Raw genomic sequence first — 22,044 nt, forward strand, 5'->3', positions numbered from 1 at the left:
AAAGAGAAAAAAAAAGTTTTTGCTATGGCCTGAGTCAGAGACTTGCTACGTAGACAAAGCTGTTCTCAGACTTTTCACTCTACTGCTTCATCCTCCTGAGAGCTGGGATCATTAGTGCACACATCTGAGCTGATCAGGCAGTGGTCTATAGGTTAAGATGCAGGACAGCCAGGACTACACAGAGAAAACCCTGTCTCGAAAAACGAAAAAACCAAAACAAACAAAAAAACCCGGGGCTGGAGAGATGGCTCAGCAGTTCTAAAAGTCCTGAGTTCAATTCTCAGCAACCACCATCTGTAATGGGATCTGACGCCCTCTTCTGGTGTGTCTGAAGACAGCTACAGTGCACTCACATACATTAATAAATAAATAAATAAATAAAAATCTTTGTCTGGCAGTGGTGGCGCATGCCTTAAAACAGAACTACCAAGTGCAGTGCCATTGCCCAGTTCCTTAAATGTATTGGATGGCCACCTCTCCTGCCTGGTGAGAGCAGGTGACAGATGTATGTGACAGGGGATACGTGTCCTAACTACACCCGGGCTTGGTGTCTACTTGATGGCAATGCACCTGGCAGCGTGCCTTCTGTCCTGGTTCCTTCCAAGGCTGCCATTCTCCTCACTGCTCAGGGCCCTCCCAGCCTCCCACCACCTCCCAGAGGCTTCTTCTGAGTCCTCGTAGCAGAGGTGACTCCCTTGGCAGGAGTAATCGTCCTAACCCAGCCAGAGTAACTCAATCTCGCAACAAAACTGCATTTATGTACTGCGTGCCTGCAGTAAAAATCTTCCCATGGCTGGACAGTGCTTGCTGAGGCAGCGGCAACCTTGCTAAGAGTCAGGCGTAGGAGTGTAGGCCGGGGGCACATGCCAGCACTCCCCACTGAGAGGGAGCAGGAAGCCCAGCCATCCTCTGCTACAGTGCAAGTTGGGTTCATTTCAAAAACAAACAGAACACTGCAGGCTGGTGGGAAGGGCTGAGACTTTCGGTAGGGCAGCTGGTCGTCCAGTCCCGTCCTCTCCCAACCCCAGCCTACAATGTGGTGAATGAGCTCACATCACCATGCTGGACTCAGAACCCTGTTTTAGTTGCTATGCCCTTATTTAGAAGGTAAACACAAGTTTCTTCTACAGCTCTGGCAAAACCATTTAATACCTCCCCTTCCTAATTCCAACCATAGCCCTGGGAACTCTCTCCCCAACAGTTCATCAGTCTTTTGGCCTGGCAGAGCCTCCGAGATTCTGTCTGCCCCTAATTCTTCCGCACAGCTCAACCAGGACTGGCTCCTTGGGCTCCCACCTCCAGTCTCAGGCATTCTTTACATGCCCCCTCCCCCATTTCCTCAAAAAGAAAGTCCACTTCAAATTCCCTATCACTCTCTGACACAGGGGTTATATGCAGTCTAGTAAGCCCCAGCCTACCACATCGCAGAAGGTTCTACTGACAGGCCTAAAGGGAAGTGACTGAGCTGTGGTACTGGGAATTGAATTTACAGCTTCACTTGTGTTAGATAAACTGCACCACTCAACTAAGTCCCCGGTTCTCTTAGCCCCAATGCTCCTAGCATAGGCTAGCCTGGAACTTATGGTAGTCCTCCAGCATCAGCCTCTCAAGTTAAGACTGCAGACTGGGCCAGGCGGCGGTGGTGCACGGCTTTAATCCCAGCACTCAGGAGGCAGGGGCAGGCGGATTTCTGAGTTCGAGGCCAGCCTGGTCTACAAAGTGTGTTCCAGGACAGCCAGGGCTACACAGAGAAATCTTGTCTTGAAGAAAAGATTGCAGACTGGAACCAACATGCCTAGCTCTTCTTTTTCCCTTTTAAAGCAAGATCTCACCCAGCCACTCAGACAGGTCTTGAACTTTGACCTTCCTACTTCAGCCTCTTAAGCTAGCCTAAGGGAATTTTTGTGTGTGTATGGTTGAGGATGTATGGCCAAAGGTCAACCTTTTATGTTGTTTCTCAAGACTTGTTCTCCCCCCGACCCCCCCTTTTTAAGGTAGATCTCTTACCAGGACCTGGGGCTATAGGTATCCACTGCCATGGCTCGTGGCCACCCCTTTTTTTTTATTTTTTATTTTTGGTTTTTCAAGATAGACTTTCTTTATGTAGTCCTGGAACTCACTCTGTAGACCAGGCTGGCCTCAAACTTAGAAATTCGCCTGTCTCTGCCTCCCAAGTGCTGGGATTAAAGGTGTGTGCCACCACCGCCCGGCCATGCCCACCTTTCCAACCTTTCCAACCACACTACAGCCCCAGTGTTACTGCCCACATCTCTCATAGTCCTGGCCTAGGCTTTATTATGTCTGCTTTTCGGCCTGCTCACTCAAGTCTCCTCCATTTTGCCCTACCCCCAACAGCTGAAGCCACAGCCTTAAGCTCATACCAGTCCCTAGTAAGGAAGCATAGGTCCCCATACCCTCCTCTCAGACCCTGTCCTTGTTGCCCTTCTGGCCAGAGTGTCAGGTGGAATTCCATGTTTTACCAGCAACCTTCTGTGAGTCACTCACTCCCTATTCCACATGCCCCTGGGCTTCTTCACCCTACAGAGCTTGACCACTCTGGTTCAGGCTGTGTCATCACAGCCTTGACCACTCTGAGCTGTCCATCTTCGGTCTTGTATTTGTCATTCCACTGAACTAGCAGCTCTGTGAGGGTGACAATCAGGATAGATTTCGCCCCCAGCCTCAACTTAAGCACACATGTCTAGCACAGAGGAAGTGACCACTGAGCGAGTGGCTGGCTAAAGCTGGGCATGGGGGTGCATGCCTGTGACCTCAGTATAACCAGGTCTTCTTGGTCTATAGACCTAGTGCTGGGAGAGCCTGGGCTACCGAGTGACACTATCTCAAACTGTTCCTGTGATGAACTAAGCAGAGCTTAGTCACAATGGTTCTAGGGATTCCTCACCAAGCAAAGTTCCAGCTGATCACAGAGGGCGTAAAACTCCTCCAGACACTTGTCAAAGCGTTGTATGGGTGCGTCACTGCTCTTCCTGTGGCAGAGAGAAACAGTGTGAGGAGGGAAGTGACTTCCAAGTTCAAATACCAGCATCTGTATATAGATAATCAAGGGACCACAACAATGCTAAAGCCAGGCCCAGGGGAATCCAGGCTTTAAAAGGCAGGGGTGGGTCAGCAGGGGAGGGGTTCCTATGGCTGGGGCAGAGAAGAAGGTGAAGCTCACTTACTGTCCGTTGTCAATGTTAGTGTTCTGAATCAGGTTCTGGGCGGCAACCTTCATCAAAGTCTAGGTTTAAAGGGACACAGAGAGAGAGAAGTAAGATCAGGAGATGAGGGTGCACAAACAGGATCAACTCTTTGTCGAGATTCACAGGCCTTTCCGGCTTACACCTCCAGCCTGGTAATAGAGACGCAAGCTCACTACCCTCCTCAGAGCAATTTTTACCCGCTTCTTTCTTTCCTTTTTTTTTTTTTTTGAGTCAGGGTTTCTCTGTGTAGCCCTGGCTGTCCTGGAACTCAGAAACCTGCCTGCCTCTGCTTCCCAAGTGCTGGGATTAAAGGCGTGGGCCACCACGCCTGGTCTTTCTAAAGGACTTTATTCTTATAAATAAGACACTGTAACTGTCTTCAGACACACCAGAAGAGGGCATCAGATTCCATTACAGATGGCTATGAGCCACCATATGGTTGCTGAGATTTGAACTCAGGACCACTAGGAAAAGTTAGTGCTCTTAACCGCTGAGCCAACTCTAGCCCCCAATCTCCCTGTAATTTTTCAGTAAGCCTGCTCTCGTTTGGAATTGTCACTAGTAGGTTCCTGGACATACCCTTTATCTACTCATCATGGACAGAAATGACACTTAGGCAGAACTTCCACTTAGGTCAGACTTCTGCACGGAACTTAACCAGAACTGTATCTCTTTTTACTCCTCTCCTCCCGCCTCCCTCCCTCCCTCATCTAGTGTTTTTTTTGTGTGTGTGGTTTTTCGAGACAGGGTTTCTCTGTATAGCCCTGGCTGTCCTGGAACTCACTTTGTAGACCAGGCTGGCCTCGAACTCTGAAATCCGCCTGCCTCTGCCTCCCAAGTGCTGGGATTAAAGGCGTGTGCCACCACGTCCGGCTCCCCATCTAGTTTTTAAAGACAGGGTTTCTCTGTGTAGCCCCTGGTGTCTTGGAACTCACTCGGTAGACCAGGCTGGCCTGGAACTCAAAAGATACCTTCCTTTGCCTCCAGAGGGCTGGAATTAAAGGCGTGCACTACCACACACAGTTAAAGTTCTCATTCATTCTCATCTCCTTTCGCTCCCCAGGGTTTCATCATGTAGACCCTGGTCGGCCTGGAGCGCAGATCCGTCCCTCTCTGCTGTCCCCGCACGGGGATTAGGGGCGTCCACCACTCCGGCTGGCCGGAGCCTCACTTTGGTTAGACAAACACTACACAGTTAGTCTGTCTTCTCTTCCCGACCTCCGCTCTCTCCGTCAGCAAGCAGTCCCTCGGCGCCCGCCCCGGAGCCCGCAGCCCCTCGGCGCCCGCCCGTCCGCCCGCCCGCAGCCCCTCGGCGCCCGCCCCGGAGCCCGCAGCCCCTCTTGCTCCCCGCGCGCGGCCGTCACCTGGAGACTCTCCTTCAGTTGCGGGATGAGCATCTTGTAGCGCTGCACAGGGTCGAAGTCCTGCTGCTGCTGCTGCAGGAGCCCGCTCTGGGCAGAACCCACCAGCTGGCTCGGTTGCGGCTGTTGCTGGGGACCCGGGCCACCGGCAGAACCCGGGCCTGACACTCCGGCCGCAGAGGAAACCGCCGCAGCCTGTGGCTGGGGCGCAGCCATTTTCCTCCGCTCGAACGCCGGAAATGCGTCACAAACGCGTGCGCTCCGGTAGCTCCTCCGCTTCTCCAGTTGGCTGGCCTCCCTTCCTCGTTAGCCCGGCCTCGCCGACGGATTAGCCAATGGGGGGGAGGATATGCATTTTACTCCGCCCTCCCAGAACCGAGGCCATGAGTGGAATATCGTTTCGCCAATCATAAGAGGAGTTCTCCCACAGCCCCGCCCCTTCACCCACGGCTCGCCAATCGCTGTGAAGGAGTGACCAAACTCTATTTCCCTGAAGGCCTTGCGGCCAGGAGCGACCTGTCCAGTCTTCTGCGTCTTGGTAGCCGTCGGAGCGGGAGCTGCAAGTCCGTGTCGGACGCTGTCCACACTCTCAGTTCAGTCGCACCGAGCCCTTCTCGTCGGCCCACTTCATCCCGCCTTTCCCTGCGGAGCCCGGCGTCTACGGGAGCCTGTCCTTGGATCCAGCGTCTCAAAGTCGGCACGCCCCTCAGCGTCCGCCCGCGGCCGGCGAGGACGCCGACCGCGCCGCTGTCGCCTGGTCGCGATGGCGCCCACCATCCAGACCCAGGCCCAGCGGGAAGATGGCCATAGGTAGGTCTCCTGTCACCTGTCGCTTCATTTTGTTTTGTGAGCTGCAAGCTGGGGACTAGGCCGAGGGGGCGCTGCCTGCGACGTCACTGATTCCCTCAGGTCGGCCCGCGTTGTCGCGCAGCGCTGACCCCCGATGGAGGGGCGGTCCCCTCTGGGCCTCTGCGGTCGCTTCCTGGTCCCCTGCTATTCAAGTTCGGAATTGCCCCTTGGGGGAGGGATCCAGGCCTCAGTGTCCTTCGGTGAAGCTTCTTAGCGCTCTAAGGGGATTGAGCATCCGGCTTCATGCATAAAGCATGACTCCGTCAGAAACTCGGGGACCTCTCTTTCCACTCACATGACAAACTCTTGACATCTCTCTCTCCTCCCCGAAACCAGGCCCAATTCCCACCGGACCTTGCCTGAGAGGTAAGCTCCCAGCTCCGTTTTCCAGGAGGGGTGGGACACGAACGTATTTGGGGAGGCGGTTAGGGGACCTTTTTTGTGCTTTGGAGAATCTCATAAAGTGGCCCAGACTGACCTCAAACTCGCTGTCGTTGTGCCTCGGTCTCCTGGAATTGCAGCCCTATGTGCCCAGCAGCACAGGCCTAGGGTTGTTTTTATTTATTTTAATTTCTTTTAATTGTACACAGTCTAAAGACACTTTTTCCCTTCCACCATATAGCTATAGACCTGAGATAGTAAACTCAGGTCCTCAGGCTAGACAGCAGGCGCTTTCACCTGCTGGGTTTTTTGTTTTGTTTTGTTTTTCTTTTTTAAGATTTATTAAATATATCTGAGTACACCGTCTCTGTCTTCAGACACCCCAGAAGAGGGCGTCAGATCTCATTACTGATGGTTGTGAGCCACAATGTGGTTGCTGGGATTTGAACTCAGGACCTTTGGAAACCACAGTCAGTGGTCTTAACCGCTGAGCCATCTCACCAGCCCCTTGAGGCTGTTTTTTTTTTTTTTTNCTGGCTGTCCTGGAACTCACTTGGTAGACCAGGCTGGCCTCGAACTCAGAAATCCGCCTGCCTCTGCCTCCCGAGTGCTGGGATTAAAGGCCTGCACCACCAGGCCCGGCTGAGGCTGTTTTTTAAAATTGTTACTACTACTCCTTTTTTCAAGATGGGGTTTCTCTGTGTAGCTCATGCTGTCCTGGAACTCACTCTGTAGACCAGACTGGCTTCAAACTCAGAGATCCACTGCCTCTGCCTCTGGAAGGCTGGTATTAAACGTGTGGGTACTGTTAATCCTTTTGAGACAAGAGTTTCACTTTGTATCACTGACTGGTCTGGAACTCACTATGTAAACCTTCACTAGCTTAAACTCTCAAGTGATTTGCCTGCCTCCCAAGTGCAGGGATTAAAGGCCTGTGCCACCAATGTGTGCATGTTTGTGTAGCTGCCTACAGAGGTCACAGGTGTCAGGTTCTCCTTGTTACAGGTGGTTGTCAACAACCTGATGGGGGTGCTAGGAACCAAACTTGGGTCCTCTGCAGAATAAATACTCCCTCTTAACTGCTGAAGTCATTTCTATAGGTCTGCAAGACCTAGTTCTGGGCCTGTTTTCTTAGGTCTGGAGTGGTCTGCCGAGTCAAGTACTGCAATAGCCTTCCTGACATCCCATTTGACCCCAAGTTCATCACCTACCCCTTCGACCAGAACAGGTAGGACTGAATTCAGGAATGGAAAAACTACTAAAAAATAGTTCACTGAAGGCAAGGACTGCTTATTTCATTGCATCAACCTTCCTTGGACTGGCACATAGGAGGTGCTCAGTAACTACTAATAGAGAAAGTAACCTGCAATAAATGCCAATGCTGGACGCTTGCATTCGGAGTTCCTCTCCATAGAAGTTTAGCTTCTAGGAAGAGAGCATGTTGGGGCGTGAGGGTAGATCATAAAACTCTAACAGGCATGTTTTCCCACCCAGGTTTGTTCAGTACAAAGCAACCTCCTTGGAGAAACAGCACAAACATGACCTCCTGACTGAGCCAGATCTGGGGGTCACCATTGATCTCATCAATCCTGACACCTACCGAATTGATCCCAATGGTGTGTGGGGAGACAGGGAGGGTCTGCTCCAGGCCAGCAAAGGCCAGGCCTGGGTATCCCTCATGGTCCTCCTGCCCCTTACCCCTAGTTCTTCTGGATCCGGCTGATGAAAAGCTTCTGGAAGAGGAGATTCAGGCTCCTACCAGCTCTAAGAGGTGAGGTGGGCCCCATAGGTACGGGGTGGACTTTGTCAAGCATGGGACCTGAGGTGCCTGGTTTTCCTCTTCAGATCCCAGCAGCATGCAAAGGTGGTACCGTGGATGCGTAAGACAGAATATATCTCCACTGAGTTCAACAGATACGGCATCTCCAATGAGAAGCCTGAGGTCAAGTAAGTAACAAACAGGTGGAAAGGGGGCAAGACTTTAGCAATGTCCAGAGGCTCTTAATGACATTTTCTTCATTGCTAGGATTGGGGTTTCTGTGAAACAGCAGTTCACAGAGGAAGAAATATACAAAGACAGGGACAGCCAGATCACAGCCATTGAAAAGACTTTTGAAGATGCCCAGAAATCGGTAATTGGGGGAATAGAATAGAGGCAAGAGTGTGGCCCAGGGTCGTCTTCTTTCTCACCCTTTTTCTTCTATCAGATCTCCCAGCATTACAGCAAGCCCCGAGTAACACCAGTTGAGGTCATGCCTGTCTTCCCAGATTTTAAGGTCAGACTCTGGGAAGGAGGCGGGGTCAGCCACTTGTGCCTGTCCAGTCCTTAATAACTTTAGTATCTTTCTATTTCCCAGATGTGGATAAACCCATGTGCTCAGGTCATTTTTGATTCAGACCCAGCCCCCAAGGACACAAGTGGGGCAGCTGCATTAGAGATGATGTCTCAGGCCATGATCAGGTCTGTGGTCCTGCTTTCTACCTTGTGTGCTCCTTGCTGCCTCTCCTGTGTTTGGGGTTTTGAGATGGGTTATGATCCTGTTGTCCTGGCTGACCTCTAAGCTCCTTGCATTCCTCCTGCCTCAGTCTCTGGAATGTTCAATGTATAGGCACGTGTCACCACACCTAGCTTTGTTACTTCTTTGCTTTTGACCTTTACACTCTCCTCTCCCCTAAACCAGGGGCATGATGGATGAGGAAGGGAACCAGTTTGTGGCTTATTTTCTGCCTGTGGAAGAGACACTAAAGAAACGAAAGCGGGACCAAGAGGAAGAGATGGACTATGCACCAGATGATGTGTAAGTGGGTTAGGGTCAGGTTTTAGAATTCAGAAGTATGTCTCCTTTACTTCTCATGAACCAATGGGCTGACTGTGTATCTTCTTCCCAGGTATGACTACAAGATTGCTCGGGAATACAACTGGAATGTGAAGAACAAGGCCAGTAAGGGCTATGAGGAGAACTATTTCTTCATCTTCAGAGAGGGTGACGGGGTTTACTACAATGAGCTGGAGACCAGGTACTTGGCACTGTGTCATGAGTTTGGCCCTTTGTGGTTTTTCTTTTTCTTCTTTTCTTTAAAGACCATGCAAGAACTATCCTGAGGTCATTTCTTTTATTTTTGTTTTTTGTTTTTTTTTTGGTTTTTCGAGACAGGGTTTCTCTGTTTAGCCCTGGCTGTCCTGGAACTCACTCTGTAGACCAGGCTGGCCTCGAACTCAGAAATCCGCCTGCCTCTGCCTCCCGAGTGCTGGGATTAAAGGCGTGCGCCACCACGCCCGGCCCTGAGGTCATTTCTAAAGATTTGTTGTAAGGATGTGTTTAAGAGAGCATCAGGAGCCTGCTTATTAAGTGTAGGCTGGACCTGGCTATGGTCCTAGTGCCATAAACCAGAAAGAAAATTTTCACACAATGCAGGATATAAACCTAGTCACTTTTCTCACACATGATAGGCAAGTGCCCTCCTGTATGATACATTCCTAGTCTCACATACTGGAGTCAAAGGTTGCAATCAGTTTTCCTTTGTTGCTTTTGTTTTTTGTTTTTCATCTTACCAAGTTGCCCAGGCTTAGCTGGGACAACTGGCAGGAGCCACCATGCCCATCCTCGTTTTTTTTTCCTTTGTTGCTTTTGTGTGCATGTATGCATATGTGCATAGTCATATGCATGACCTGGCATGCTTGGATGTTAGAGGGTAATTTGGGGGCAGAGTTACTCTTTCCTGTTCCACCATGACACTTTACCAACTGAACCACCTCCTATAGCCTTTCAGCAGGTTTTAAATACTTGATACAACTTCAAAAGTGTCACCTCAGAACCTTTCTCTGAGGGCTGAAAGCTAACTTGTCCTAGTGCCTGTGGTTCAAAATGGCTCAGATCCTGTTGTCTGTCTGGAGACGTGAAAACAGGCAGCGACAGCACCTTTAGTGAGTACTACAATACAGCTGCTGTCCACTGCTCTTCTATTTAAAATCCAGAAACACGCATTTGCCATTTTCTTGTTTTTATGCTTTGGATAAGGGGCCTAGGCAAATGGCTTAGCAGTGAAGAACACTGGCTGCTCTTCAGGAGACCTCAGTTTATAGCCCAGGTCCCAAGAGGATCTGATGCCCTCTTGTGGCTTCTTGGGGTACTACAACATAACACATACAGGCAAGACATCCATTCACTTAAAAATCTTGAAACAAAAAACCCTGAAAACTTAAAAAGTTGGGCAAATCAAATCCGAAATACCGTCTTTCACACCCACTGTATGTATACTTTGTCTTCTGTTATGCTCTGGATCAAATATTGATAGGGAACCAGATGTTAGACTGGTCCCAGTGGAGCCTAACTCCCCTTCTGAAATTGTCCACTGCAGAGTCCGTCTCAGTAAGCGCCGGGCCAAGGCTGGGGTTCAATCAGGTACCAATGCCTTGCTTGTCGTCAAACACCGTGACATGAATGAGAAGGAATTAGAAGCCCAGGTAAGCTCTACTGGCCCAGGATACCCAAAGGGAGCCTAGTGGGTGAGGATAGCGTCAGAGGTCTGATAGACTTCTTTCATCTTCCCAATTTGCTGGTTTCAGGAGGCACGCAAAGCCCAGTTGGAAAACCACGAACCAGAGGAAGAGGAGGAGGAAGAGATGGAGGCTGAAGAAAAAGAAGCTGGGGGCTCAGGTAAAGGACTAGTCACATCCCGGGAGCCCTGGGAGGGTGGGCAACGGGGTCTCACCAGTCCCTACTTCCTCACAGATGAGGAACAGGAGAAGGGCAGCAGCAGTGAGAAAGAAGGCAGCGAGGATGAACACTCTGGAAGTGAGAGTGACCGAGAGGAAGGTGACAGAGATGAGGCGAGTGACAAGAGTGGCAGCGGTGAGGATGAAAGCAGCGAGGATGAAGCACGAGCTGCCCGGGACAAAGAGGAGATTTTCGGTAGTGACGCTGATTCAGATGATGCTGACTCTGATGATGAGGACAGAGGGCAGGCCCACAGGGGCAGTGACAATGACTCGGACAGTGGCAGTGATGGTGGTGGCCAGAGGAGCCGCAGCCAGAGCAGGAGTCGTAGCCGGAGTGCCAGCCCCTTCCCCAGTGGCAGTGAGCACTCAGCTCAGGAAGATGGCAGTGAAGCTGCAGCTTCTGATTCCAGTGAGGCTGACAGTGACAGTGATTGAGCCGCAATGCTTTCTGATGAGATCAGCACAGACACCATTTTTAGGGCAGGGAAGTACTTTTCTAGTTGTCTGTTTTGTGAGCCTTTGTCACTGCCCCTCAATCTTTGCTGTTAATAAACCTAACTTCTCTTGACTTCATCTCCCAAAGCCTCTGTTCCCCTTCACATTATCTTGCCGCCCCTGCCCCCCCACCCCACCCCCATGATCTCCACTTGAAGCACAAAATCAAGTCCCCATGGATTCCCAGGAAATGCATCATAAGAAAAATTAAAGAGTCTTTTTGGTTATTTTGTTTTTTTGTTTTCCAAAATAAGCCCAGACCATTAACAATTGAAACTTCAACAAATAAGTCTTTTCCAACAGCGAGAAAAATGTACAGTTACTCAAAGCTGATTCTGCCAGTGGGGCTGGGGACAGAAGTGGGTAGGGTAGGGTGAAACCACGGAGGGGGATGGGGGTAGGAGGGTCAGGGTCCTGCCTGTCAGAGTGAGGCCGCCTGCGTCCTGCACTCTGCTGTCAGGTGGGTAGGAAGCTCTCACCTCCCTCTTGGGGAGGGTATCCTTCATCACCTTCCAGTGCCAGGCAGGGTCAGTCATCCTGATGGGAAGTGAACAAGACAAGACTAGACCGGCTTGTGGAGGTGAGGGTCCCATGAGAGGGACACCCTGCTTATTCCAAACAGGTGGCCTTTCACCCCACTTCCCACTGTTAGTGGGAGGGGCCGGAGAAGCCGGGGAGTTAAGAGGGGGAATGAGCAAAGGCACAGAAACCTGGAGGGCCGGGGTGGGGACTTGCATAGGTTGATGAGTGTGCAAGAGGTACATAAATACACCTGACACCCCGCCCAGCCCGGCACTGGGAGAGGTGGTGGGGACCACAGGCAGGTCCCCAGGGCCACTCTACCCCCTGGCTTCTCCCTCCCTGGGCTCAAAGCAGGGGAGGTCCACAGACCAGGAGGTAGGGCGAGGTCTGGGGGATGGGCTGATAGTGCAGGGAAGGCTTTCTTTTTTCCTTTTTTTTTTTTTCTTTTTTCTTTTTTTTGGTTTTGTTTTTTCCCAACATTTTGTATCTTTAATAACATACACAATGGTTACCAGCCATATTCATAACAAAAGTTATTCATAAAATGTATCTAAAAATAACATTTTTTTCCTTTTCGTGTGAAAAGCTTGAGAATGTCCCAATGAGGGTGTAGGTTGAGGGGGAAAGAGGAGTTTGGAATAGGGGACCCTGGCTTCCCCACAGCCTGAATCCCAAATTCCCTCCCTCCACTTGGGCCCCAGCACCAGCCCTCATCAAGAACAGGGAGTAGAGGGTTTATGTGACTCAGGCTGGGCTGCACCTCTGGGTTATGATATAGTGTTCCACTTACATGAGGTCATGACATAATGGGGGTGGGGAAGGCTGACAGAAAGAGAGGGTAGGCAAGAAAACAAAAACCCAACACCCCCCTATTCCCTGGCTCCTACCCTCAAGTCTTGCCAACAGACCTGGGGAACAGAGAAGGGTTGTGTTGCTGGGGGAAAGGGACATTAAGGCAACAGACTTCCTGACCTCACTGAGGGCCTGGGGCTGCCCACCTTCAACCTCTGCATCTGGGAGCCGGGGCTGGGATGGGGAAGGGCAGGGTGGTCTGCAGGAGGGGCCTCTGCCCTCTCATAAAGTTCAGGCTCCCCCTGCCACTGTCCTGGCTCAGAGAGAGAGGCCTGGGGATTCTAAAAATGGCAGGGAATGATCAGAGAAAAACCGTTAAGAACTATATAAATATGTATCTTAAATAGGCCTAAGAAATTAATTGTAGAGAACCTCTGATAAACAGGGCAAGAAAAAAAGGAGGAAGGTGGTCCCTGTCCTCAGGAATGGTAGGAATGATGAAGGGTAGGAGGTAAGGGAGAGGGGCTCTTTTCCAGTGACATACTGGTGGAGCAAGCTGTCCACACTGCTCATTCCCCCACTGTCATGTGTCTGAAGGGCAGGTTGCGCAAGGTGGCTGTCAGTTTGTCTCTGAGGAAGTCTGCTCTCTTGGGGAAGGACAGGTGTCAGCAGTCTGAAGGAGGCAGGGGTAGGATGGGGCTAGGGGGGGATTTGGGAGGGAAAAGGCAGGCAGTCTGGCCAGTCCTTGCCTTTGGCTGCCTTCTCTTTCCCCGGCCTCAGCTGAGATCCCTCAATGGGCCTGGGAGTGAGCAAGGCATGTGCCAATGTTAAACAAAAGTTAAGAGGATGAGTAGAAAAATATCAGAATGTATAGCTGCGCCAGCCCACCCTCTCGCTGCCGAGGAGAAGCCTGTTGGGGGATGGCCCCCGCCCGCCGCCCAGGGGGCCTATGGGTGCGCTGGGCTGTGGGTCCCGTCAGATGGTGGAGGTTTTGTCTGTCCCATCTGTGGTAAGAAAGGGAGGAAGGGAGGAAGGTCAGGAGCTGGTGGGAGGCCTGAGCAAAGGCACTCACATAGCATGTCATCCCAGGCAGGCCCTCCCTGGAGTCTGGCCTCCCCTTGGGACCCTCAGGATGGCTCCAAGTTGCTGGGTTCAGAGCTGGAGATGCTGGGTAGGTGGGAGCTAGGTCAGGGGAAGAGGAAATGCTCACCACCCAAGGCGTGTTCTGTCATGCTCAGACACAGAGACTCCAGGGTGGGATTGATCTCCAGGTCAGGCCCAGGTACCGGGCAGTCTGAGTGGGAGAGAAGAGAATGGTGGTGATGAGGGGAGGGCCACCCAGAATGGGAAGAGGGAAGGCCTGGCGGACAGAGATTGCTGGCACGGGGTTGGAGCCAAGAGATAAAGAGCCCAGAAAGCATGGATACAAAGGGGTGGAAGACATAGCTGAGAAGAGACAAACATAGGCCTAGGGATGTCACAATGCAGACAGGGAGACAGCCAAGGAAGGTAGGAGTTGGGTAACACAAGAAAGGCCAGACTTTCCAGAGAGGAAGTGATGTGAAGTCAAGGGGCTGTTCTTGGAGGCCACACACAAGCTTTGACTATTTTGGACAGGGTCTCCAAGTTGCCTTGGGCAGTCTGGGCAGACACTGGGCAGCTTCTTGCTGGCTGATAGCCCATTCGCTATGCCTGGTGTAAAGCTAAGCTAAAGCCCTTCCTGTGCCTACTTGGACTTGTTCCCGCAGACAGGATGCAATCCAAGCAGGCTCAACAGGTGGCACAAAACAGGGCAGCAGCTATGGAGTCTGGCCTCTTTAGCACCTGCACAAGAGCTCAGGTACCACTCTGCCAAGTGCTTTGCCTCATCTCAGGATATCTGAGCTTTTGAGCTGTACTCCTGGGGTCTGGCTCCTATCTTAAGCCTCATTTCATCCCAGTCCCAGGAAGACCTGTTTCTCTATAAAACAAGCTTTGAACTTGAATACTCTTTATAGTTGAGTGCTAACTGGTGAGGCGAGAACATATTTGAGCACCCTTCTCATGAGTATCAGGGAGGGCCCCACCCAACAAGTGTAGGAAGGCTGCCTAATGGGATGGTTGGAACAGTTCCCACCTTTTGCACCTATGGCACACCCATTCACTCAACACCATTTACACAATATATATCCCTATGGTGTGCTAAGCCTCACCCTAAGATGAACAGACAGGAGATCTCAGAGACCACAAATGGAAGCCTACAGAATTTCATCAATTCACAAACTCCACTGACTACAAAGTTTCTGACTGTAAGAATTTATGTCACCTCCAAATTTAAGACCTGTCCAAAACAGCTCACTGAAGTCAGCTTCGATACAGATGTCACGCCTAGTCCAAGCATGCAGGAATACACCAGCCAGATGCCACTCTACTTTGTCCAGTCAAGCAGGGACCCAGAGCTGGCATATCTTTGATCTCCACATGCCACCAACCCTCCTGGCCTCTGACCTCCAGGCTGATGTGGGCAGAGGGGAGTGAGCCCACCTTCACTACCAAACCTCATTAAGAGGCACAGCCATTGGTCCAGTGGTCAGCAGCCTCTGTCAGGCGGGCTGACAGGTTACAACTCTTCCACAAAACCTTCACTGACCTCTCAGATTTTAGACCCTTCTGAGTTTTAACTGAGCCTATAAAGAGACGGTGACAGAGCAATACCAACACTGAGACCATGGCACAGGGAAGAAAAGACATGCAAACAGTGGGGAGCTAAGCGATTCAGTGAAGGGGAGAGAGCCCTGATAGACTTAAAGGACATACAAGGAAAAACGCCTCCCTAAAGATGTAAGGACATGGGGATGGTGTGTAGCCTGGAGAGACCTGTGACAAACCCACAGGGGAGAGTGGATTTGATATCCAGGTGAGCAGACAAAAGTCAGCTAAGGAGGTTGGCCAGGCTGACTGACAGAGGACAGAGGCAAGGCACCTCACCTGGAGGGAACATGAGAATAGCCTGGGGTGACGAGTGAACTGGGAGCGAGTGAGTGCGCTGCACAGAGCTGCGGCTCTGGCTGGGCATGCTGTTGCTGCCTCCAGGATTGGCAAACCACAGGTTCTAGACAGGAGGAGAAAGTGTCAGGGTGAATAAGAGAGGCCCAGGCCCAAACACACATCCCAGGTACTGCCACCTCAACCCCAGAAGCACCTGGACCTGGATAGCAGCCGGCTCACCTGTCGGCCCTGACCCCCAAGACTGGGGCTGGTAAGGGCATGTCGAGGAGAGACACCCCCAATGCCTGAAGGGCTCAGGAGGCCCATCCTGCCAGGTGGTAATGCCCGAGGAGGCATTGGGAACTGCCGCTGGGTCCGCCGGGCCACACCCATCCCCACAGAGCCAGCTATGGGGAGCGAGTTGGAGCCAAATGCCCAGCTGTCAAGAGAGCAGAGCACAGGCTATTAGCTTAGGCAGAAGGTCCATATCTCCTGTCCTTCCCATAATTGCAGTGGGTAGGACAAAACAGCAATCTGTTCTGAGCTAGGATCCCTTGACCACATCTTTGCACCCTACATTTCAGTTTCTTCCTGAACCAAGGTGGAGGCGGGGAACATAGAGAGGTTTCTTTGTACCCTTCAAAGCAGTTCTTCAAATGTCACTTTTCGATGAAGAAATGTGTTGTCTGGTGTGAAGAGAGACCTCAGAGCCCTCTACACACAGGTAAGGAGACAAAGGTACAGGAGTAGGGCCCACCCGACAGACATATGTTGGGTTTTGTTACCCCAGCATCCGTGCGGTGCACAGTAGACAAGTCCCCTGCATACTTGTACTGTCTGCAGTTGGATTAGACTCTCCAGCTGCCTTTCTTTGCTGTCTATTCCAGAAGTCAGGCAACGTTCCTTATAGCTTTTTTTCTCTGGGACAGAGAGCTGACAGAAAAGTATACAGTGGGTCTACAAGATGGCTCAGCAGGTAAAGGTGCTTGCCATCAAGACTGATGGCCTGACCAGCCTGGTCTACAGAGTGAGTTCCAGGACAGCAGGGCTACACAGAGAAACCCTGTCTCAAAGAACCAAAAACACTGATGACCTGAGTGTGACCCCTGGAATCCAGATGGTTTAAGGAGAAAGCTGACTTCTAAAAGTTGTCCTCTGACCTTCACTTGTGCACCATGGCATGGGTGTACACACACATGACATAAATAAATGCTGGAAGAGAGTATTGTGCTGGGACCTTGCAGCGCCCCCCCCCCCCAATAGCTATAGATCAATTTCATGGTTCTACCTAATACTTCAATGCCCCATGGCATGTAAGCTAGATCATGTGGCATAAAGCTACCCACTTTGTTCTCCAGTTCTGAAAGCAAAAGTTCCCTATTCTCTCTCTTCAAAGCCCCACTGTGGCTGCCAACGACCATGATACATTTCCCTAAAGAAGCCTCTCTGGACTGAAGGTTTGTTCTCCCTCTTCAGGGCCCCATCTCTTAAATTCTTCTGAAGGGTAATCAAATGGCAGTGCCTTTCCACAAATCAAGCTCTCTTTCCATGAATCCCCACCTCCTCATTCTGCAAATTGTAGAAATCTGCTTGCCTCTGCCTCTTGAGTTAGGATTAAAGTCCTGTGCCACACCACAATTAGCCATTTTCTCTCTCCCTCCCTTTCTCTTTTTGGTGTTTTTGAGACAGGGTTTTTCTGTGTAGCCCTTACTGTTCTCGAACTCAGAGATCCAAGTCCCTCTGCTTCCCAAGTGCTGGGATTAAAGGTGTGTGCCACTACATCTGGCCTTTTCTCTTTTTTAAGTTGTAAACTCTGTACTGGTGATCTGGTAGGTACAGCAGGGGGCCCGTTTCAGAACGCAGCAATCATCCTTTTAGGCATCCACATGCCAACTCCATCTGCCTAGGGAGGTGCCCACCTACCCCTTCTGCTGCCGGTAGCTCTGCATGTCCAGTGCAGCTTTTCGAGGGAATGTCCGGAGGAGTTTCAGCACTTGCTGCTTCCAGGACAGCAGCCGCTTCTTCTGTGTCTCTGTGAAAGCCTGGAAATGGGGAAGAGGAGGATGCTGGACACAGAGGACCACGCTTATAGGTTAGCTGGGAGAGACAGGTACACAGTGGTAACTGAGTATAGTCATCTCTCCCTGTGATCAAGATGCAAGAAACCCTCTCCCAGCAGGGGTGTTTTTTGAGTTGACTTGGGAAACTTGAACAAATATTGGCACCAAGAGCAGGGATGAGCATGCAGGTAGAAGGTGGCCACTCCCCACAGGGTGTGTACAAAAGCTAAACATCTGAAGTCAACACTGGGAAGGATGGGATGGGACCTGGGCCCCAGTGCACCGTGAGCTCTGAGGGGGTCTCCCTCTTGGGAGCCCTAGCAAAGGTCCTACCTCATGAGTCAGGCACTTTTCGATGAGCTGGAGGTAACTGGTGATGTTCTCCTCGTCTGGTCGGGACACCAGCAGCTGGGTGCATACTGAGGAACATGGAAATGCGCAGAGCTTAGTCCTAATATACCCTCTGCCATATTGCAGCCTTCCCAATACCAGCTGGTGGGTAGAGGGACAAGAAACATGGGTTGGTGAGTCCCAGCTCCTTTGCTTAGAGGGCAATGGCTAGTATGATCAACCAGACAGGGCTGCTGGAAGAGACCTACGCATACTACAACTCACCTACTCACAAGGTTCACCTCTAGGGTCTTGAATAAGAAGCAATGCTCCCCTGCTCTAACTTGGACTTGATCCCTGGCGCCTGGGCTCACCTGGTACCCTGCTTGCCTCAGGATTCTGGGCTAGACACTGCTCTCACCTTTGCCCATCACCCGTGTAAACTGGCTGGGTATGTCTCCGTCGGCGACGGGAGCTGGGGCTGGCTCACTGCTATCAGAGGGGGCTGGAGCTGGTGGAGGAGGATAGTTCTCTGCGGCTGGAGGGTCCTTGGCCTCAGTGCCCTTGTCTGATCCAGGGTGGGTGAGGGGAGGCTCAGCACCTGGCAGCAGCGGCTCCCCCCGACCCCCATCCTTGGCAGTAGGGGTGGCCTGAAGGACACTGTAGGCCTTGATAGGAGTGATGATGATCTGCTGCAGTTCCTGCAGAGCATTCCGCAGGTTGCCACCTTCCAGCACATCCTACAAGGGAGGACATAGCTAGGTCAGGAACAGACCCCAAAGTGATGAGACTCTGAGAAGCCTACATAGTATGCAAGGTTCTAGCACAGAGGCCAGAAGAGGGCAGCTCTGGCTCATCGGCCAGTTAGACTCCTTTTTCCCTCCAAAGACGCAGCAGACTATCAGACTGAGACAGTTAAGGAGAAGGAAAAACCAGAAGAAGGCAGTAAGGAAAAGATAGAAGGAAGATAAATGGAAGCAGGTTCAGGATTGAGTAGAGAAGAAAATCAATGAAAAGAGCCCTTACGCATCTGCAACTCCCCACAAGCTCCCCTACTTAGGTCTGCTGATAAAGGGTGGAGACATTCTGGAGTCACAGACCAGGACAGGGAGGGAAGACACGGGGAGGGTGGGAGGGAGGGAGCTGCTCAGGCAGCAGCAAGTGAGCCTCTGATGACAACTCACTCAAGGTCTCTAGAACCCAGCAGCCCATGGCCAGGGCCACCAGAGGTCAGATTGCAGTTCCCAACAAGATGGATCTAAAGCCTTCTACTTGCCCAAACCACTGGGCCTTGAGACGATGATACCAGGGCCTCACCTTCTCTAGGGACTTGAGGACGCTCTGTCTCTCACGCAGCTTTTGGATGCTCAGGGCTATCTTGTGCCGGGCACCTTTGGTGACATTCTGTGATGAGGACAGAAGGAGACAGGAAGCAGAAAATAGGTAAGGTACATAGGGGTAACCCAACAGAGAGCAGAAATAGAAGAGGCTTGATGACAGGAACAGCAGCCAATTGTGCTGGCCCACCACCTCCCCAGTGCTCTCTCAGATTCACCTGCGACTCTAGGTGCTGCTCAGTGAGGGTCATCATCTCCTCGTAGCTCATCTGTGAGAACAGAGCAGCATACTTGTGCAAGCGGAGGCTCTTGAGCCATGAGGGCACATCTGTGGAAAAGGAGGGATAGGTCAAGAAATGGATGCTGGTGACCAGAGGGAGGTTGCGGGTATAAGCCAGCAGTAGCCTTAGAAACTACAGTGGGCTGGAGTCAGAAGCTGCCATTTTAGACACCCTTCCCTAACAGGGTACCTGATCCATCTACTGAGCTGCCAGGATGAGATCCATGATTTATTTCATCTATCAATTATCTGAGCTCTGGCTGGCTGGGAGAGTTATCTATTATTTTCAAACCTGTCCCCTCCCTGAGGTGGGAGCTACAGGCAATTTTCTGTCCTTCTGGCCAGCCCAAGCCCCGGAGAAGGGTTTCTAGCATTGTCCTCTGGATGCACCTTTCATCCCGCTGCCATCCTCCTGGAAAGTGTTCCGGCTGGAGCCCTGCTCCTCCGTCTGCTCACTGCCAGAGGAGGCCACACTGCTCTGTGGCGAGAGGGGTGCGTGGTCGGGCGTGGTGAAAGCAGCCCGGGCCCCAAGCTCCTCTGGACTCGGCCACTCACCAGGGGCCTGCGGGCTCGTAGGGATGAGTGACATGGAGCGCTTCAGTGGGCTAGGGTGGATTTGGCAGGGGAGACCTGGCCAGAGAAGGAAAAGCAAGAGGTCAGGACAGGGTATCTGAGCATGAAAAAAGACCATGGCCTGATCAATCTTATAATCCTCGAAGGGGAAGGAGCCGAGGGACTTCAAGGGGAACTGTCTACAGATACTGTTCAGCCTCCTGCCTGAACACCCACCTTCCCAGCATGATGCCCGGGACCTATGAACATGCCCCACCCTTTTACTCGCACGCATCCAAGCCCAGCAGCTGTGGCTGGGATTAGTTTCATGCCTAACTAGATTCTTTCTTTCATTCTTGCTGCTTATACCCCCCTTGCCTTACAGCAGTCATGCTGACTGTTTTTAGAGGTGGGTTTTGAGACTGGTTCTCACTTTGTAGCCAGGTTGACCTCAAACCCAGTGATCTTCTTGTGTGCTGTAATTACAGGCATGTGCCACCATACTCAACTAGACCACGACTTTCAAATGTGGAAATTTGGCCTGTTTTTAGATCCTGGTGGCTTCCTTCCTTCACACTGACAAAATCCAAACTCTTCTACACACCTGGAAGCCCTAGCCCCTAGTTAACTCTGCTCTCTCATCTCCTACAGCCCAGTCCTTGGCTCAAGACCATCTCATTCGCATCTTCCTGAAACCGCCACCCTCCTCTTTGAGACAGGGCCTCTCAAAGCATTCTTGTGCTTCTGTCTTTTAAGCGCTGGGTTAAGATACACATGGCCACCCTGGCTCTCTGAACACCAAATGCTTGCTCCTGGCTCACTCAAGTTACCACCACAGGACTTTGGCACCTGCTCTGTTGTGACTGATGTTGGTCATAGGTGTCGCAGTAGAGAGAGAAGCTCTCCAAGATGCTCAGCCTTCATTTTCCTGAAGGAACAGAGGCATTTAGCTTTCTTGGAAAAAAGACTGACACCCTGACTAGTTTACTCCAGTTACTTCTACTCAATTATTACACAAAACTAATTGGGGCTGGGAAAGGTTCCAACCACCAAAGTTACCTTGCCCTTGCTGCCCGAGAGCAGACAAACCACACAGATCTTTGATTATGGCTATCCATAGTCAAAAGTAAGAATTCTGGGTTTGCCAGGAGTGTCTTAGGACCAAGGTCTGTGCAGCTGCAAGCTCTCATGTAGTACCAAGTGCAGACTTTTCAGGGAGACATCTCTTCAAGGTTCAAACAGTCTCAAAACAATTTCTCAGCCTCTACTCATTCACCCAAACAAAGCAAAGGCTTTGCTGAGACATTCCACTCAAAGCCAGACATAAAGGCTTCACTTTACGTAGCACTGCACTGTATTTCTTATTTGCTTTCTTTTAAAAAAATATTTATCTTATGTATATGAGTACACTGTAGCTGTCTTCAGACACACCAGAAGAGAGCATCGGATCCCATTACGGATGTTTGTGAGCCACCATGTGGTTGCTGGAAACTGAACTCAGGACCTCTGGAAGAGCAGTCAGTGCTCTTAACTGCTGAGCCATCTGTCCAACCCATACACTATATTTCTTTAATTTCTTCCTATCCCCTTTTCTTTCTTTCTTTCTTTCTTTCTTTCTTTCTTTCTTTCTTTCTTTCTTTCTTTCTTTCTTTCTTTCTTTCTTTCTTCTTTTTTTTAAAGATTTATTTATTTATTAAATGTAAGTACACTGTAGCTGTCTTTAGATACACCAGAAGAGGGCGTCAGATCTTGTTACAGATGGTTATGAGCCACCATGTGGTTGCTGGGATTTGAACTCTGGACCTTTGGAAGAACAGTCTGGTGCTCTTACCCACTGAGCCATCTCACCAGCCCCTTATCCCCTTTTCTATGTTACTGAAGACAGAAAGATCCCAGGATCTCCTGTATACTAGACAAACTCTACCATTGAACCCAGCCCCACATTCTCAACGCAGCAATCTCAGCAGCTGGCAGTTACCTCCTAAGGCCTACATTAAGTCTTTTATCCTGTCAATGCACTCTAATCCTCCATTTCAATTACTTGCCTATCTTTCTATTAACACCAATCACAAGCCAGATTCTCTTGCTCATTTAACCAAACCCCTTTGATCTGGTGTAAAGCAGAGACCAACATACTGCATTATCATATCCTCAACAACCACAGGGGGATGGCCCAGGAAGCTGCTTCCTTA

The 22,044-nt window shown here is 50.9% G+C and overlaps 3 protein-coding genes across 3 annotated transcripts in view; 1 reads left to right on the forward strand and 2 right to left on the reverse strand.

The window, feature by feature from the left end:
* Positions 1-4,807, reverse strand: part of Med29 (mediator complex subunit 29) — a 5,926-nt gene extending 1,119 nt beyond the window's left edge. The window contains exons 1-3 of the mRNA XM_021214636.2: positions 4,571-4,807; positions 3,186-3,244; positions 2,906-2,990 (exon numbers count right to left, since the gene is read on the reverse strand). Of these exons, the coding sequence (XP_021070295.1) occupies positions 2,906-2,990; positions 3,186-3,244; positions 4,571-4,783 (357 nt within the window). The 5' untranslated portion in view covers positions 4,784-4,807. The remainder of the gene's footprint in view (positions 1-2,905; positions 2,991-3,185; positions 3,245-4,570) is intronic.
* A 38-nt stretch (positions 4,808-4,845) lies between these two features.
* Paf1 (PAF1 homolog, Paf1/RNA polymerase II complex component) lies at positions 4,846-11,239 on the forward strand. The gene is made up of 14 exons (XM_021210903.2): positions 4,846-5,377; positions 5,753-5,782; positions 6,933-7,025; positions 7,292-7,413; positions 7,502-7,568; positions 7,643-7,744; positions 7,824-7,929; positions 8,005-8,073; positions 8,155-8,258; positions 8,479-8,595; positions 8,687-8,815; positions 10,157-10,262; positions 10,365-10,455; positions 10,531-11,239. The coding sequence occupies exons 1-14, from the start codon at positions 5,331-5,333 to the stop codon at positions 10,950-10,952; spliced, it is 1,605 nt and encodes a 534-aa protein (XP_021066562.1). The 5' UTR covers positions 4,846-5,330; the 3' UTR covers positions 10,953-11,239.
* Positions 11,240-11,244: 5 nt separating this feature from the next.
* The window catches only part of Samd4b (sterile alpha motif domain containing 4B), a 36,924-nt gene continuing 26,124 nt past the window's right edge, over positions 11,245-22,044 (reverse strand). Inside the window, exons 4-13 of the mRNA XM_021210924.2 lie at positions 19,691-19,930; positions 19,239-19,348; positions 19,001-19,087; positions 18,105-18,423; positions 17,687-17,772; positions 17,217-17,335; positions 15,534-15,732; positions 15,294-15,417; positions 13,537-13,620; positions 11,245-13,330 (exon numbers count right to left, since the gene is read on the reverse strand). Coding sequence (XP_021066583.1) covers positions 13,302-13,330; positions 13,537-13,620; positions 15,294-15,417; positions 15,534-15,732; positions 17,217-17,335; positions 17,687-17,772; positions 18,105-18,423; positions 19,001-19,087; positions 19,239-19,348; positions 19,691-19,930 — 1,397 coding nt within the window. The 3' untranslated portion in view covers positions 11,245-13,301. The remainder of the gene's footprint in view (positions 13,331-13,536; positions 13,621-15,293; positions 15,418-15,533; positions 15,733-17,216; positions 17,336-17,686; positions 17,773-18,104; positions 18,424-19,000; positions 19,088-19,238; positions 19,349-19,690; positions 19,931-22,044) is intronic.

This window comes from Mus pahari, chromosome 1, assembly GCF_900095145.1.
Source record: "Mus pahari chromosome 1, PAHARI_EIJ_v1.1, whole genome shotgun sequence".
NCBI lineage: Eukaryota > Metazoa > Chordata > Mammalia > Rodentia > Muridae > Mus > Mus pahari.

What these genes read in the sequence shown, in the direction of transcription:
- Paf1 (XM_021210903.2), top strand. Translation starts at nt 5,331, where the DNA reads ATGGCGCCCACCATCCAGACCCAGGCCCAGCGGGAAGATGGCCATAG. An exon ending in GCTCCTACCAGCTCTAAGAG is followed by an intron (nt 7,569 to 7,642) that starts GTGAGGTGGGCC and finishes TTTCCTCTTCAG; the next exon opens with ATCCCAGCAGCATGCAAAGG. An exon ending in GACTATGCACCAGATGATGT is followed by an intron (nt 8,596 to 8,686) that starts GTAAGTGGGTTA and finishes TCTTCTTCCCAG; the next exon opens with GTATGACTACAAGATTGCTC.